Source organism: Coccomyxa subellipsoidea (genome assembly GCF_000258705.1).
Source record: "Coccomyxa subellipsoidea C-169, whole genome shotgun sequence".
Taxonomy (NCBI): domain Eukaryota; kingdom Viridiplantae; phylum Chlorophyta; class Trebouxiophyceae; family Coccomyxaceae; genus Coccomyxa; species Coccomyxa subellipsoidea.
Window position 1 is genome coordinate 1,840,630 of NW_005178031.1, and position 17,659 is coordinate 1,858,288.

Here is a 17,659-nt window from a genome sequence, read left to right on the forward strand (position 1 = left end):
GAGTAAATTTGCAAGTCCGAGAAATAGTCCGAATGTGCTAGCTAGGGCAAAGATCTAGAGGGTGTTGGTAGGGTTTGTGGCCAGCTTGACGGCTCCGCTCATTCTGCTCGCCCAAACACCAACAGAAATCGTCTTCATCCTTTGATTATTTCTTCTATCAACGGGGGAGCCAGTGAGCCATGTCCGGTGAGGCAGTGAACCCGAAGGCCTACCCTTTGGCTGATGCCCAGGTAAGTTGTTTTTCATTCTTCATGCTTTGACGCCTACTTTATCGCATAGTCTTGTGTGAATTTTAACATAGTTTGTCACTATGCAGTTGACGACAACAATTCTGGACATAGTACAGCAGGCGGCCAACTACAAACAACTGCGGAAGGGTGCAAATGAAGGTGTGGGGTGTTTTTGTATCAGCCTGCGTGCTGCCAGTAAGTCATGAAGCTATTTCATACATGAATGTTGCATATTGTTAAGGATCTAAAGCTCTGGGTGCTGGGTAAATGCAGCTACAAAGACTCTGAACCGTGGGATCTCAGAGTTTGTTGTCCTGGCAGCTGACGCAGGTAAGCGCAATATTTCTGCACAGCCATTGTGCTTTTATGCACCTGATTATTTCTTGTTGTGTTCGGGGGTCGGAGTCAATTTACATGGCCTGGTGCTGAGAACCATTTGAAGCTTGCAGAGCCCCTGGAGATCCTTCTGCATCTTCCGCTGCTTGCTGAGGACAAGGTAAACTGGTTGTATGTTTTTGGGAAAACCCCATGCATTCCTGTCGATTATCATTACTCTAATCATGGACATTCCCTGACATTCTCTTCTCTTGCAGAACGTGCCATACGTTTTTGTCCCATCCAAGGCTGCTCTGGGGCGCGCCTGTGGCGTCGCAAGGCCGGTATGACAACAACTGTAGCACCTTGAATCCATGTTGAGCACGCTCAACTTAACAGCATCTGGGTGGATGGAAGTGCTGAACAGTACTCAGCCTTTTTGTTATGCAGGTGATCTCATGCTCTGTCACCACCAACGAAGGGAGCCAGCTGAAGGGTCAGATTCAGACGCTGAAGCTTTCAATTGAGAAGCTGCTCATTTGAAGAACTCACGGACGGTGTTGAAATTGACCTTGGCGCTCTGGCATAGAAATGGAGTTGCAGTGTACTTTTACCTGACCCCCACGATACTGGTAACTGCTGTAATGGCATTTGCAATTTTGAGCTTTGACTGCCAGTGATGGATTGTGTGGCACAACCAAGTTGACGGGCCATGGCCTGCAGTGCTGTGAAACGGATGGAGTGGCATGGATGGCATGCATACAGAACCATTTAATGAATGAAGTTCACAAAAATGCTGTTGGGCACAGCATGTTTGCGATCCCGGGTCAGAAGCGGCTTCAAGCAAGTTGCCAAGAAGCGACCCAGTGGGTCTAGGCCCTCAGGCTACCGTTTGCAGATCAATTGATAATCTAGCTGAGGGACAGGAGCACTACTTTCTGCAAAGAGCAAGGATGCTTTCCAGTAGACCGCGAAGCATAGCCAATTGCAAAACCGACAATGAGACACCACAAGGACAGCATCATCGAACCCTCTTTGCATGCCTAAAAAGGTGCTGACGTCACCAAACAGCTCCCTGGCTCAGGGAAGAAACTCTCAGAGATTCATGCACCGTGAATCGTTTGTCACAAGCTGAAATGCTTTTGAAAATTCCTAAAAAGCTGTATAATTTGAAAATTTGAAGAAAGAGACGAAGGATGATCTCCACCACTTTCTGTGCACTACTGCTTGCGTCGGTCCTGCAGGCGAGCTGCCTCGACAATGGGCAGGCTAGATCGCCTGCTCTTGGCTATAACACCTGGAATGCTTACGGAGGAGACAGTAAGCAGTCGATCAGTGCAAAACTGCTCTTGATCACATTCAATCTCAGCACGGATCTGGAACATTGCTGCAATTTCCAATTGAAATGATACGAAGGACAATGGCAACAAATCCTTAAGAATGCATCACGGTGTCGCCCGCGGTGCAATGGGCTGTCTCAACGGAATACACCAGAATAAACAAGTTCGCTCTTGTGCAGTTGATGAGGACCTCATTCGAGCAACAGCAGACTTGATGGTCAGCTCTGGACTGAAAAAAGCTGGTTACCATTACCTTGTCATTGACGGTGTGCAGTCAGCCTGACTTCCTCTACATCACATGACAAAAGGTTTAGTTTTGATAAACTGTTGGCCTGCCTTTGGCCGTTGATTGTTCTGACCCGCTGGTTACTTTCAGATGCTTGGTCCAACCTCCAGCGCGATGATCAAGGCAGACTACATGCCAATAGTGACCGCTTTCCCTCAGGAATGAAAACCATGGCCGACTATGTTCACTCAAAGGTATGTATCAGACTCATTGTCTGCAAGGCATGCACTGCAGGCCAAGACTACTTTTTTGGATAATCACTGTGTAAAACCCTATGACGCAGGGCCTCAAATTTGGAATGTACAGCGATGCTGGGTCGCATACATGCCTTGGGTACCCCGGTGAGAGCATCTGAAAGGCCAAACACTTCTGCAAAAAATAGAAGTGCAGATTCAAGCAGTTGCATTCTGGTGTTTGCATTTCCGTGATTGTTGTTTCTTTTGTACCATGCAGGCAGTCGCTACCATGAGAAGGAAGATGCTGAATCATTTGCGGATTGGGGCGTGGATTTCTTGAAGTATGACAATTGCTGGGCGCCAGCATCTGATTGGGTCATAGATCGCTATACCGCTATGCATACAGCTCTCAATGGCACAGGGCGACCAATACTATACTCCATGTGTGATTGGGGGGTTGGTGATCCGTGGCTTTGGGCGCCCAAGGTACACCTGCTTAAAGATTTGCTCATATCGGCAGATTCAGCAAGCTGGAGAATGATAAATGAAGGTGGCAATTGCTGCAGATTGCTAATTCCTGGAGGACGACAGGCGACATCAGCCCAAACTGGGAGAGCATGCTTCGGTGTCTTGACAATACTATTGGCTTGTCCAAATACGCCAAACCTGTGCGCCCACCCACCTCTATTAATGTCAAATGAAATTAAACGCCATGCACAGGCCCCTTTGTTGTGCACGCACCGCATGTCACACCTTGGAGCCATCAACAATTCTGACAACTGTATCTAAATTTTCCGTAGGGGGCATGGAATGACCCGGACATGCTGGAGGTGCGATCGCCCTGCATGATACACCCATCATACTACTGTGTGAGTCCTTTGTATTAGCTGCATTAATTCCTTTGCCTGATTGTGCCATTTGCCCGTTTAGGTGGGCAATCCAGGCTTGACGGAGCAGGTGAGCTTCTTTGGCTGGCCCGAATCAGTCCCTGATCTGGTTTTGGGTGGAAAGAAGTCAAGCGCCCAGTGCTGATTTTGTCATGCGCCCTGTGCAGGAACAAAGGGCAAATTTTGCGTTATGGGCTGTCCTCAAATCGCCCCTCATGGTGGGGACAGACCTGCGCAGACTCAGTAAAACAGCGTTGGAGATCCTGACAGCCGAGGAGGTCATTGCAGTGAACCAGGACAAACTAGGGGTTGCTGGGGACCTAGTCTGGAAGCGCGGCCCAACTGAGGCAAGCTGCTGTGGTCCCCCATGAGACATGCTTGGGCCATGCTGCATGCAGTCCAGACCCTCGATTATTTGTCGTGTGGAAACACTTGTTGAGGCTTCTAGCAATGCTCGTCAGGTGTATGCCGGCCCTCTGGAGGACGGCAGTCGAGCAGTGGTGCTCTTCAACCGCCACACATCTGGAACTCAGTACCCGCTCTCCAACGTCACTGTCCAATGGCAGGATCTTGGTAAGGGCTGGATCTGTTTCAGCTGACCAGTCAATTTCTCTGTCCTGGACTCCGCATTGCTTCATCTCACTGTTAATACTGCTGCGCAGGCTATGAGAATGAGGTGGATGCCACCGTACGGGACCTTTTTGCCAAGAAGGACCTTGGGACATTCAGAGAGTCCTGGACAGGCGTTGTGGGTCTCCACGATGTGCGCATGGTGCAGATCTCACCTGTCAAGAGCTCTTCAGAGCACAAAGAATGGAGACCGTGGCTGCAGCACAGCGCCCTGCATGCGCTTGTGCGAACAGGGGACCAATCTTCTGGGCTTCAGGCTGTGCCCGGCCAGCCCGCAAAGCTTGCCCGGCATCAGGCATCAAGTACTAGCAGTAAAATCCAGGTCAGCTGATCAGGCTGCATGATCGTGCCGCAAAAATTGACTGCCGCAGTGCTGCTGATTGACGAGTCATCGCTAAAAGCCTTGATGACAAAAATGTCATGAAAATTTGATCAAGGGTGAAGCAATCTTGGACGCCAGTAGGTTGTTATGCTTGACAGATGCTGCGACACTGTCTTGTTGCAACTTTGCCGGGGTAGAACATGTGTGCGCAGATCTCAATCCGCACTATCTCTGAGCAACTCTGCGCATGCGCGGATCCGCTGCAAGCATGCCAGTGCACTGCCCAGTCTCAAAAGCTGGTACTCTCAATGTGTGACAGTGCGATCAGGGTGCACTAATATCCCTTGATGTAACTGCTGGACGTGTTCTTGCGTGGCACACTCTAATCAGCATTCCACCCACAGCTGACACCGGTCTGACACCGGTCGACCGGCATGATGACGTCATGGTGAGTCATCATGCCGGCGCCGCTCCCTGTTGACATCATGAAATAGATAACGATGGTTGCGCGCTTCAAGGCAGGGCAGCCGCCGCCCTTATCTGAATCTTTGACGGACTTGAACTCCAAGTGAGAGATACTGTGTGCATGCATCAACTTTCCCAAATCTTACATAGAGTCACCGGCCAACGCCGTTCCCTCATCAAATCCTTCCACGTGCGTCTTGTTGGTCCTTGGAGGTCCAGTGTTTCGCGCAATCATCATCTCACAGCTCATCTTGATAAGTTCGAATCAAGATTGAACTTCTCTGGATCAGCAGAGTTGAGATTGCCATTGCCAACAATGATCGGCTCAGTATGTTCTTGCAGTAATGTGTGCTTGCTCAGTGGCCTTCAGAACCGATCAGGGACAGTTCTTCCAGCCAGCAGGCAGCATCTCAAAAGCAAAAACAGACAGATCATTTTGACCAGGGCTTCTGCAGGTTCTTCCTAGATCTACTCATTGCAGAACAGAGAATGCCTTATCACTCTGCCTCTCTTTAGCTAGGATGTTCGGAGGACTGTCCGTTTATACTGCAAATATGATCCAACAGCTTCGATTTTGATTATCCTATGACTGGCATGAAGCATGCATTTGCTGCAGAGCCTGACACGAAGACCCTGGAGACTATGAGGAAATTTTCAGAGCAATACGCCAGAAGGTGAGATACTATCAATCCGCATAGCTGTACCTAGCTCCTCCCTAGCTTAGCGGTATCTTTCGCTGTCCAAATCCTGTGTTAAAGTCGTCATATCGTCATGCTTACTTCTTGCAGGACAGGAACGTATTTCTGCGTCGACAAGTCTGTCACCGCCGTGGTTATCAAGGTGTGAGGCAACACAGTTGCTTCTGCTCAGCAGTACTGTGGAACCTGCTGTCATCACTTGACGTCCTAGTTGTCAGCTCATGACTGTGAGTGGCATTTGCAGGGGCTTGCAGAGCACAAGGACGAACTTGGCGCACCCTTGTGCCCCTGCAGACACTATGACGACAAGAAACTGGAAGCAGAGCAAGGCTTCTGGAATTGCCCATGCGTACCCATGCGTGAGCGCAAGGTATGTCACAACGATCGTGCGATCACACTTTGATAGATCTGTTAGGACCTTGCACTGAAGGAGGTGGTTTGGGGGCTCCATTATCTTGGGGTCTCCATTATCACGAGGAATTAGAGTGGTCCGCACGTAAGCGCTTGCTTAAAATGTCCCTAGGCTCTACTGTAAATTATCTGTGAATTCGCTGTTGTTTTGAGCTCCCCAGTTCCTCATTTTGCAGCTCGATTTGGATTTGGGCAGGCCATATCTCTTTCGCCCCATTTTCACGGGTGCTCCTCTAGATTGGGCGGACTAAATATCTCCATTATGTACATACCTTTTTTGATGTGTCTTTTGCTCAACAAATGCTCTACCTGCTGCAGGAGTGTCATTGCATGCTGTTCCTGACCGAGGACAACAGTTTCCGTGGAGAAGATACAAGCATTACTCTGGATGAGGTTGTGGAGGCCACCAAGGGCATGACAGGCGTGCAGCCATGATGTGCAATTGTGGCTGAATGCTTACCAGCATCTATTGAGTTGTGTGAGCTTATGGAGCACTGCTTTCACTTTGAAAGCGAGCGCAGAGTGAGAGAGCCATTACGCACCAAGGTTCGCTCCATTGAGATGCACGGAGAGGGTAACAAACAAGCGCCAGCAATTTGTGGATCTGAGGAATCGCTTGAGCACAGGTTGCATTGAACCCAAATCATCATTTGAAAACATGGCAAACTGTGTCAAGATGTGCGTTTGATAGAGTCACTGAGTGGGGCAAGCATGGTGAGTTGAGGCTCAAATGTCAGCGCTTACCTGCCATATTGCGTGGCCGTATTGTACTGGGATCCTGCATTTGAAACAGCTGGCTGACACATGGAATCAGGTTTTTATCGTCATGTGTAGGATGAGCAGTGACTTAATTTGGGCATTGCCGTCAGGAAAGCGATGGTTTCATACAAGCATTCCAGTGAAGGGTGTGATCTTTATATGTACATCACGTCGGATCTTGAGTGCAGATGCGACGACCTTCGAGGCAGACTCCGAGTGATAAAATTTAACACCAACATGGTCACCACTTAACGGTGAAGTCCGGCATTCCCAAAGAACAACCGGCAAAGTCCCCAGACATGACTCAACAAACACAAATGGTCCTTTTACAGTCCGGACTTACAGGATGAATGGCATGCTGCGCAGTTCCAAAACCACTTCACTGATCAGGCTCATGAGCCAGTGGGTACAACATGTAGGGAGTCACTTGTGAAGCCTCAGGCTGGGGCTGTGGCCTCTGACACCGCAAGTAGCATTTAAGTGCCACTGACTCACTAGTCAGTGGATCATCAAAATCCCCACAAGCGGGAAAGCACATACAGGTCTTCAAAGAACACTTCTTGAATCAAACAATACATTTTGTGTTGTACCATATTTGTTTGCCTCTACTTGTTTTGTCACCTCTACTGTATACATGGGGCATCCACAATCGATGTCAGACCTCATGGAAAAAATATGCGGAACATCACCTAAAATAGAACCCCTCCAAGCATATTCAAAGGCACATCACAGCTGTACCAAGCATTGGCATTCAGCAGGCCATTTGCGCTACCTAGGTCAAGGAACATGGCCGTCACTTTGCAATGCAACAAAGATCAGGACAAGAGTGAGCCTCAGACGCAGTAGCCATGAAGATGACTGCGCCTTGAATAGATCTGTGTCCAGCAGCCCGTGCAGTGACTCCCTATCTGCCCCAAAAATGAAGAGTTCCACATTGTTCCAACTTAATGCTTAGCTCTTGAGTATCGACTTCATACATTCCAAGACTTTATCAAATCAATTCAAATATAGAAGAGATTATTGAGTAGCCAGCTGCACAGGAGGCCAGCAGCTTATCAGTGCCTCAGTACTCGTCTCGCACAGGAGCTTTCGAGGGTGTCACCTGCATATGGCAGCAAGAGGGTAAGCTGCATTCAGCAAGGTGTCTGATCACAGTAGGTTGCATGTGAGCGCCGGATGGTCAAGAAGTGTTTCCCTACCCTGATTGGCAGTGAGCCCAGGAGTGCTCCACTGCAGTCCAGGGCTTTCCGTGCACTCTTGAAATCTGCGAACTCCACAAAAGCAATGCTGCTGACGTGATTGTAGTCAGATAGCAGACGGATCTTGGTGACAGGACCTGCAAACAACACGTGCCATGTCAGCTGACAAGGAGGCATCAATGCAAAATGACCAATGCTGCTGTGGCAGATAGCCCGAGAAATGCGTACACAGTTGTTTCAGGAATGTCCTATTGATGTAGAGGAGTTTGAGACGCACAGGCAGTGGAAGATGCTACAGTGCAACTCACCACACAACGTCTGGAAGAACACCCTCACTTCTTCCCGGTCCACCTTCTTGTCAATGTTGGCAATGTACACAGTACGGGCGCAGCGTTCAAGCTCCTCTTGTGTGCGCGGCAGGAAGCTGTTGTTGACTGGGACAATGGCAGTCTTGGAGGGCATCACTCGGATCGGAAACTTGCCCAGCATGGTGCCATTGAGCTTGATGGCCTGCAAGAAGCAGGGTAGACTTTGCTATGCTGCATCAGATATTATGAGAAACATGAAATAGCACTGTGCACCAGATGGAATCATTGTAGCTCACCCGCTGAATAGCCTCTTCATCTGCAAACTCAATGAAGGCAAAGCGCATGGCAGAGTTTGGGTCCCCGCAGACGCGGCAGTCCACGATCTTCCCAGAGTGCTTGAACACATCAGCCAGTGCTGCCTCTGTGACCTGGGCAACAAAAGATGGTACCTACAGAGCTGTCCTTGTCACCTGTGGTGCTACACAATGAAAAAGCAGAGGCACAAGGAGAGCCATACATGCCTGCTGATCGACGTCGCAGATATAGATGGTGCGCCGCACATTGCCCCCAAACTGCTTCTGCAGCGCAGCCTTCCTCCTGGGCCGTGACTGGCGCTGAAAGGTGTGTAGGCTGCCAGGAGCAGACACATCCTGGACATTGCCATGCACAATTCTATAGATGTTTTCAGCAAAAACTCCACTCTGCTGTCCATCAAGGAATGCAAAGTGCAAGTTTCCTACTTCATGCAAGTCAGCTCTGTGATGTCAAGCATATGTTCCCGGCTACTGCAGCTTCTCCCGTAAAGGCTCATATACTTTTTGAATAGTGCACGTGCCCTCCTGTCACCTGTTTCTGGAAAGAATAGCTCTGCCAGGACACCTGGAAGCCGTTGCCAGGAGGTACAAACTCCTTTGCCCCGGGATTGAGCCTCAGGCGCTCCATATTTCCGGACAGGTAGACTTCTGAAGTATTCATCAACACACAAAACGCATTACTTGAAGTGCCCTCACAACCTATGGTAGGAGTTGGGCACTGGCTCACACATTGGCACAAGCACAAGGTGAAGCATGTCTCACAAGCTTGTCACAAAGTGGAACAGGCGTGAACACACCAAATTCACTGGCAGAATCGAACATGCTTCCAGTCCTCGCGGCATTTGACTCTTGCAATCCCGGAGAAGACCTGCCATAACTGTAGAAAGGGCTAGGCATCGCAGGCAGTGAAAATTGGCATTCCGGCTGCCTGTCAGAGGGTGCCCGCCGAAACATAACACCTGCATCAGAAACACCTTCAGGACATCCAAGATCGCTGCTGGTGCCTTGGAAGCCTGTGACTTGGCTGCACAGGCTCTTGATCACCTAGGTCACATGTCCAAGCTTGGACAATCCAATAAAGTTTGGATCTCTATCGCTGACAACAGGGGCACCGTTAGCAACGCAGAAGGAGCAACACAAAGCACAGAGGTGACATGATGATACTAAATGTACGACGGATTTCTAGGAGGTGCCCTGTGTCAAGCGGGAAGCTACAGAGCACTGCGTGTGGAGCCCAACCTGGCGGGCCGTCACGCCTCCCCTCGATCGACGCACATCAACGTTCAATGCAGCGATCAGCTCTTGAGAAAGTTTCCCGAATGCCACTTGTCAGGAATTAAAGGTGTCGTACACTCGTATGCAGCACGGCCGACACACGGCACCTTTGAGTACACAGCCTTTTGTGAGCACACTGGCTCAGAATGTGAGGTGAAAAGGACTGGGTGATATTCAGGTCCTGATTGATGAAACTATTGGAACATCCTGCGACTTGCCATTCGGAGATCATTTGGGGACCTCTTTTGAATACTTTGATTCCCCGAGAAAAGGGATACCCTCTGCATGCATCCCCCAAAGGGTTTTTCCCTCTCTCGTTTTACCTGTTTTATCCTAACTTGGCATGATGCAGCTTAAACCCTAGAAATTTGTCGACGTGGATGAAGACGTCGACGTGGATGACCACGTGTTTTTTGGGACAAGGAAAGGTGAATCCCAAGCACCTTGGCAAGAACAACGCAGTCCTGGATGTGAAAATGGCCGATGCTGGTCCTTTGCAGCGCCTGGGCGTTCTTTTGAAGCACTTGACGCTCGGAGACACAGACGGTCACAATGGGATTGCCCTCTCACCCACGGCTGCAAGGGGTGTCTCGCTGCCACGCTTTGACACGACCGTCATGGAAAGCTATCTGGATGAACTCAGCAGCGTGAAGGAGGACGTCTACGAGACCTTCCGGCACAGGCCAAACCTTCTCCCTGCCACCCTTGAGGGCTTGTCCAAAGGTTGGGCCTTGTCCCCTAGTCAAGCGTTCGCCCAATTCTGAGATCAATTCAAGCTATCTTTGTGTTTGACACGAATATGTCTAACTTGGCTTGTATCTCCTGCAGAGGAGCACAGAGAGCTTGCCAGACAACAGCTCAAGCTGCTGCTGAAGGCCGGATACAGTCCTCTCCGCTTCTACCTGCATGACATCAAGAAGTACTTCTATCTCGGAGAGTTGCTCGCCGTTGTGGATCTCTCTCTGGTGAGCTTCGAGGCCCTTACTGTTTCCTCTTGTTCAGTAAGTTACATAGTTCTGTGCAGACCCTGATTGCCGTACTGAGCTCTACGTTCATGTGATGCAGACCGTCAAGATGGGCGTCCAATACAACTTATGGGGTGGCAGCATACTCAATCTGGGGACAGAGAAGCACAAGAAGGCATACTTTGAGGACATCGACAAGTTCCGCCTTCCTGGTGGGTTCTGCTTGCTGTTGTGCCAGTAGGCTTGGCCTGCCATAGACTGCCCTCATAGCACTCAATCACTAAATCACATATTGCCCACAGGATGCTTTGCCATGACCGAGCTGTATCACGGCAGCAACGTGGCTGCGCTGCAGACGGAAGCTGTGCTTGACATTGCTACTGACGAGTGGATCATCAGCACGCCGGATGATGGCGCTCTCAAGTGGTGCGCTGCGCTATTATTGGACAGGCTGCGCTGTTCCCTCTTCTCACAAGCCTGACCAGCACAGATGCGAGCCGAAGCCCTGCGCATTGCAGGTGGATTGGGAATGCTGCAGAGGATGGCAGGGCAGCCACGGTATTTGCCCGCCTCAAGGTGCCATCACCGGATGGAAGTGGCACTCTGGTGGACCACGGCGTCCATGCCATTGTGGTGCCCCTCAGGGATGAGGCCGGAACGGTCCTGCAGGGTGTGGAGATCAAGGACTGCGGCTACAAGGTGAGGGAACCCTCTGTTTGATTCTAGGCAGTAGCAAGATGCCAGAAGCTCCTGTGTCTTGCTTGTGTTGTGTGCTCTTTGTCTTATGGTAATTTGCAGTCATTGAGTGCGGGCTGCCATTCCAGGTGGGCCTCAACGGCGTGGACAACGGCTCAATCAGGTTTTTGGGAGTGCGTGTGCCCCGGGAAAATCTGCTGGACAGGTTTGCGTCCGTGGATCGGTCTGGGCAGTACCGCTCGCCCTACTCGGCCTCCCGACGCTTTGCAGCCACGCTTGGAGAGCTCACTGGCGGGCGGGTCGGGCTGATCTGCAGTTCCCTGGGCGTCCTCAAGGCAAGTCCTGACTGTCTATCTATGATGGGTCTTGGGTCTCTGATTTCTTAGCAGCTACTATTGCCAATCTGGAGTCATAGATTGGGAGTGCGGTCCTGATCAGGGCTTTCATGGTTGTTCTTGCAGGCGTCGCTCACAGTCGCTGTGCGCTATGGTGCAACCCGCCAGCAGTTTGGGCCTGCAAACGCCCCAGAGATTGCCGTGCTGGACTACAGCAGTCAGCAGGAGAAGCTGATGCCCATGCTGGCCAGTGCTTACGCCATCCACTTCACCTCTCGCTACCTGGTCGACCAGTATGCCGAGGCAAAGCGCACCAAGGAGGAGGATGTCATTGCCGATGTGCATGCACTCTCTGCGGGTGAGCATGGCCCCATGATTTTGTCCATTGCAAATTGCCTTTTATGCCTTGATCTCATTGTTCACATGACATTCTTGATGAGGAGTGTCTTTGATTGCGCAGGCTTGAAGGCGTACGTGACCAACTACACCGCGACAGCTCTGTCTGTGTGCCGCGAGTGCTGCGGCGGGCATGGGTATGCCGCGGTCAATCGCTTCGGCATGTGGCGCTCCGATCATGACATCTTCCAGACCTTTGAGGGCGACAACACAGTCCTGCTGCAGCAGGTCTGCCTGATTCCCAGAGCTTGCCAGCTTGCGTGCAATTGGTACTCAGATGATCTAGTACCCCCTGAGGAAGAATATTGAGCGCAATCTGCACTACTGGCAGGTGGCTGGGCTGCTGCTCAAGAAGTACAAGGAGCGCTTTGCGGTTGCCCCTGTGACTGCCACGTACCGCTACCTGCGCCAGTGGGCAGCAGAGAGCCTGCCGCCCAACCCTCTGGTCAGCCATGAGACCTCCGTTCGCCACCTGCGAGACCCGGCCTTCCTCGTCCGAGCACTGAGGTATTTTGTCTCCTGCCACAGACCTGACTGAAGCTCTTCCTGCCTGTTGGTACTTGTATTTTAGCCGTGACAAGGGCATGGTTGGCCCAGGAATGAATGCATGTGAGCACAGCCACTGTTGTCACATAACAAAAGTTCCTCGTCTGATCTGACAGGTACCGGACGGGCAAGCTGCTGTTCACGCTTGCGCAGCGCTTGAGCAAGCACACTCGGCGCATGGGCCAATTCCAAGCCTGGAACAAGTGCCTGAGCCACATCCTGACCCTCGCCCGGGCCCACATCGAGTCAGTCATGTTTGAGCGCTTCCTCGACGGGGTCAACAACTGCCCTGACGCTGACTGCAAGAAGAGCCTGAAGGTAGGAAGGATGTGCAACAGCGATGGTGTTCTGTTGCATGCATCTTCTACTTGTGGAGGATATGAACGACACTTTCTTGTCATTCCCGACCTGGAACAATTCCAGCATGAGTGCCAAGGAAGTGTTGTGTCAGATCGAGGCCGACTTGGCATGAGTTCTTCTTCGGGGCTGACAGAAGCCAAAGCAGCAAGCAGAAGGCTCGCCTGTGCTGACAGTGAATATAATCACTGTATTACAGTCACTGCTGCATGGAATGCTGAGGTGCACGCGTGAGATGGTGTGTGCAGGTGATGGCGGAGGTGTTTGCGCTGCAGCGCATCCAGGCGGACGTGATGTTCCGCAACGACGACTACGTGGCGGCGGAGAAGGTGAAGGCGATTGGCCGGCTGCTGGAGCGGCTGCGCGCGGAGATTCGAGCGCAGGCCGTGCCCCTGGTCGACGCCTTCAACATCCCCGACCACATCCTGCGCTCCCCCATCGGCCTCTCCCACCAGGACCCCTACGACCACTACCTGGAGGGCGCCGGCTGGACCGCCACCACCCCACTGACCTCCTGAGCACAACAGCGCGATGCAGCTGTGGGCGTCGTGTCATGTCTTGCCTGTGATGGCAGATTCTTAGGCCCTAGGATCCAATCTCCAGTGATGACGAACACTCAGGTGTACCTCGGCATTCTGAGGGGTGTTAGGGCTGCTGTACAGTTTTGCGGGTTTAGTTAGGTGAGTGTTGCTGTTTTTTGAAAGGCGGGTTGGACATGAATGCATGCCTGAGCACCTTGTCTGTATTATTTTATCACTCCTGTACTTCGTCGCTTGTGACATGCACCATTTTTCCAGGGTGCGCAAGCCGGTAGCGAAAGCTCTACTGCGAGCTCAATTTTGGCCCTCGGCAGTTTTAATTAGGACATAGGGTGTAAATTGTCTAGTTTTAGGGCTAAGATTGGTCTCAGGAAGGTGAATCAATTTATTTTGAATTGGTTTGCCCGAGTGCAGCCTGTGTGGAAGCTTATTAGCTCTGTGTCTAACTTAGTTTCAACTACAAAACTTGCACATGTTGAAAAGTATTGCTCTGCGTCCACGACTGATTCCCGATCTGCATATTATTCTCACCCAAAAAGCACAGGAAAGTACCAGCGTTTGCCAACAGCACAGACACTCTGTCATGAGAAGGTCCACTAGAAGTGATGAACTTGTGTGCAACTCTTGGGATACCTTGATACCGTGACCTTGTACCTTCTTCTGGTCAAGTTATCATTGCTTACTCATGCGGGCGGCCTCGACCATCTGTCTTGCTGCAGGATTGCTGAGACAATCTTGTATTCCTCCAGACTCAACAGGCCTTGCTTCTCCAACGAAGCTAAGATATGTTCTGGCTTGTCCTGCCGGCTGGTCGTTGTGCTGGGGGACTTCGGTGCTGTTGGCTTTTTCGTAAGCCCGGGCAGACATGATGCATCATATGATACCTTTGGCCCCTGTAGAGTATCCGCACCTGCTCGGCACAAAGCTCGACTTTACACAGCATCCCAAGACAGAGCAGAAGTCATGTTGTGACAGAAATGTTGCCTGCAGCATTGGTGCTTTGAGGGCCTTTGGAGCGCACCTGCTTCACTGTCTGCAGTCGCCACTTTGTATTCAGCAGAAGAAGGCATTGCAAAGTGCTGATCGGCAGCAAGGGTAGCGATGACATCAGTATTGTTCTCATGGAGCGCTTCAATGAGTTTCTTCCTGCATGCAGAGAGCCTTTTTGAGGGAGTGTAAGACAACTGTCACCCACACTCTGTGCTGGCAGCAGCAGTGCTCCATTTCACATCGCAAACATGCTAACCTAGCCAGATGGTTATCCTACGCAGGGATCACCGACGATATGCTGTGGCCATGAGCTCAAATGGCAGCATAGCCTGCTGAACCGAACTCCCCTCATCTTTGGCACTGTCGCTTTGCGCTTCATCTGTTGCTTTTGCAGCATGTTGTGTCAGCGTGGTGGTCATGACCTGGAAAAATTCAGGAAGCTCCATTTCACCTGCACTCACCGACCTCCATCACTGCAAAAGCCCATCTGTCGCCATGAAGGAGACACTTTGCTGCGCCTCCACATACAGTATGCCTAGCTGACCACGCCCAGGGTTGGTATGGGCACATATCTCATCTGTTACCTGCCAGGGATAGCCATGAAGCTTGAGGGGGGTAAGCACAACTTATAAGACATAATATCACTCTTCTCCTTAATGGAATTGCAATGTTAAAGAGCGCGTGTGGCATTGCGATGTTAAAGAGCGCGTGTGGGCCCTCAGACTTGAGGTACACTACACGATTGTGCAGAGCTGCAGTCTGTAGTGTGCTGCTTAGTTCAGTGTCAATTTCATGCTCCCTGGATCTGTGCTAGCCACGCCAAAGGACATGTCCTTTCACGAGGATTCTTCCTTGACTTCCCTTCAAGACCATTACCGTACTCCTGCACAAGAGACATGAATGGCTACCTGACCCATCGTCGTCAACTTCCTCTAGCATGCTCTCAATCTCCTCCTTGCTCATTTGGATTCCCAGCAGCTGCAATGGCCACACTAAATGACGTTGATACTTCTGCAGTTCGAAACTCAGAAGTTGAACATGAATGCGAGTGATGCAGTAAGGACAAACAACAAATGCTCTCTATCAAGCGACCCACTTGAAAAGCATTCCCCAATTCTCCACCATCAATATTGCCAGATCCATCCGCATCCATCAGCCCGAAGCATAGCTCGAGTTGCTGCCGTTGTTGCTGTGAGAGCTTCGGCTTTATTGTCTGTAAAGAAAGAACCCAGATGTTATATTTGCCGCATATAAGAGATTGGCTGGTGCTCATGACAGTACCAGGTTATTTCAAGATGTCCGTGGGTGTACCTTCCCTCGAGAGCGCAACCAGTCCAAGACTGACATCCAAAGGGGAAAGTCGACCTTGTCAAACGTGAAACGGAGCCCCTTCGGAGCCGGTCTGGCCAGTATATACGGGGCCATACCTTGAGAGCCCAACCACTTTCTGCCAAGAAAAGTATTCAACGTCGAGTTGGCCACCAATACTTTACTTGTATTATATCGCCAGCAAACCAGCAGTTCGTGCAACCAACTAGAAAGCAATGCCGCTCAGGCATGTGGTAACCTTTGGAGAAGAAGCGTTGATGTCAAGGGATGCGCTATTTTTAGAATCCGGTTCACACAAGCGAATGACACCTAAACAATATGACAGGTCTCGAGCATGGAAGATTCAGCCCTGACTCTGGGCTTCTTCTCATCTGCCATTCCAAACAATTAACAGAAGCCGTGACTTCGTTTTGCAAAAACGAACGACGGATGCAGGTGCTGCAGAGGCGGAAATTCTATGTGATACCTACAGGCATGCAGGTGAAGCAAACATACTGCACACTGCTGGATGAAAAAAGTGTGGTACGCACATGGGGATTGGGAGGGCAATGGCAGTTCAGATTTGAGAATTTGGGCAGGCCATAACACATTGGCGCAGCACCCCTTCAGTATTGGGCGTACTAAAGAATTTGGGCAGGCCATAACACATTGGGGCACACATCCGTCTGCACCCCTTCAGTATTGGGCGTACTAATAAATTTGGAACACCCAAACATGTCAAATGGTACTTCAAAGACACATCCTCAAGGCGCCGTAAGCATTGTGTGTGTCATGATCATAATGACATACGCCATGCCCTTGACAATGTTATAACTATAAGCCTGCATTACCAAAGAATAAGATCATAACAGCTCTGCACAAGTCTTACAGATGGAACGCCATTGCGTCTCAAGAGCCGCGAGCTCTGATAATGCTAATCCAGCCTGGTTCTGAGTAGCTTCACTAGGTCCATATATAGAAGCTGGCCAACTTTGTGTTCCAGGCATGGCCGCTCAAAAGAACAGAACAAGCATTTACTTGCATGCTAAATATGTGGGTGTGACCAGCGAAACAAACAGAGAGGGAAAGCACGACGCCTCACTAATTTCTGGTCTCATAACCTTGCTGAAATCTCGCAAGAAACCTTTTCTCTCAAGACAAAAATCGTCCCCCAAAACCAAGACACTTCTAATACTCTTGCCAAAAGTTTAGACCTGTCGATCAGACAAATTTGGCTGAAAACACTCCTTGCTTAACACTTGCATATTGACAATGACGCAGTAGCGCTCAGTGTCAAGCTGCCATGTCATGCTCAGCAGCATAAATGAGATCGCAGGTGTTCACCCATGAAGCACACCGTCCTACTGAGTCCCAAGAGAACCGTGGACCAAAGTTGTGCGCTGTGCACACTATTCTCTGACAATGCAGCCCTTCCTCTCTTATGCACAAACTCTGAGCTCGCTAGAATCCATTCTGGTACGCGCTGTATGCAGGCCCTCCCCTGACCCCAGTGCTGCCAGACTGCTGCTCGGCTGGTGCCGCAAACAGGCCAGGGAACCTGGACGCGATATCTGCGTGCCCTGCGTTCTGTGCTCCTCCACTCACAGCCCACGCGCTGCTGTCCTGCTGTGTTGCGCCTCCGTTGCCATGCCTCTGCTCAGTGGGTGGGGCCGATGGTGCTCCTGGCTGCATTGTGCGTGGCCAGCTCTGAGCAGCCGCGGGTCTGCCGTCATGCTCCACCTCATTGCCCTGGTAGCTGCCCTGTGCAGCGGCCAAACCCTGATGTGCCTCTCTGCGCTGCAGGAATGAAATGAGCTGCGCTGCGCCTTGGCTGCTGCTCACACGCCCCTCTTGCACAGCTCGCTGAGTTGCTAACGTCAATGCAGCCCCCTGCACACAAATCCCAAGATTG

General features: G+C 50.9%; 5 protein-coding genes across 5 annotated transcripts; 4 read left to right on the forward strand and 1 right to left on the reverse strand.

Annotated features, from left to right (window-relative positions):
* The first annotated feature begins 127 nt into the window (after positions 1-127).
* COCSUDRAFT_24812 (L30e-like protein) lies at positions 128-1,334 on the forward strand. The gene is made up of 6 exons (XM_005646188.1): positions 128-230; positions 317-389; positions 504-560; positions 680-726; positions 824-889; positions 996-1,334. Exons 1-6 carry the CDS (start codon positions 180-182, stop codon positions 1,086-1,088), a joined length of 387 nt encoding a protein of 128 aa, XP_005646245.1. The 5' UTR covers positions 128-179; the 3' UTR covers positions 1,089-1,334.
* A 407-nt stretch (positions 1,335-1,741) lies between these two features.
* Positions 1,742-3,833, forward strand: COCSUDRAFT_17318 (glycoside hydrolase; the record flags this gene model as incomplete). Its single annotated transcript, XM_005646189.1, has 10 exons — positions 1,742-1,865; positions 2,065-2,151; positions 2,262-2,365; positions 2,455-2,512; positions 2,625-2,833; positions 2,914-3,015; positions 3,148-3,177; positions 3,278-3,304; positions 3,402-3,557; positions 3,675-3,833. The coding sequence occupies 10 exons, from the start codon at positions 1,742-1,744 to the stop codon at positions 3,831-3,833; spliced, it is 1,056 nt and encodes a 351-aa protein (XP_005646246.1).
* Positions 3,834-4,889: 1,056 nt separating this feature from the next.
* Positions 4,890-6,760, forward strand: COCSUDRAFT_24815 (hypothetical protein). The gene is made up of 5 exons (XM_005646190.1): positions 4,890-5,106; positions 5,268-5,325; positions 5,440-5,491; positions 5,594-5,719; positions 6,079-6,760. Exons 1-5 carry the CDS (start codon positions 4,968-4,970, stop codon positions 6,193-6,195), a joined length of 492 nt encoding a protein of 163 aa, XP_005646247.1. The 5' UTR covers positions 4,890-4,967; the 3' UTR covers positions 6,196-6,760.
* An 822-nt stretch (positions 6,761-7,582) lies between these two features.
* COCSUDRAFT_56895 (hypothetical protein) lies at positions 7,583-8,968 on the reverse strand (the record flags this gene model as incomplete). Its single annotated transcript, XM_005646191.1, has 6 exons — positions 7,583-7,621; positions 7,719-7,855; positions 8,027-8,228; positions 8,323-8,454; positions 8,587-8,676; positions 8,873-8,968. The coding sequence occupies 6 exons, from the start codon at positions 8,966-8,968 to the stop codon at positions 7,583-7,585; spliced, it is 696 nt and encodes a 231-aa protein (XP_005646248.1).
* Positions 8,969-10,091: 1,123 nt separating this feature from the next.
* Positions 10,092-13,946, forward strand: COCSUDRAFT_54075 (long-chain acyl-CoA oxidase; the record flags this gene model as incomplete). The annotated part of the gene is made up of 11 exons (XM_005646192.1): positions 10,092-10,338; positions 10,444-10,580; positions 10,681-10,792; positions 10,883-11,006; positions 11,099-11,279; positions 11,405-11,611; positions 11,738-11,969; positions 12,072-12,235; positions 12,339-12,514; positions 12,670-12,871; positions 13,159-13,946. The coding sequence occupies 11 exons, from the start codon at positions 10,092-10,094 to the stop codon at positions 13,426-13,428; spliced, it is 2,052 nt and encodes a 683-aa protein (XP_005646249.1). The 3' UTR covers positions 13,429-13,946.
* Between the last annotated feature and the right edge of the window lie 3,713 nt (positions 13,947-17,659).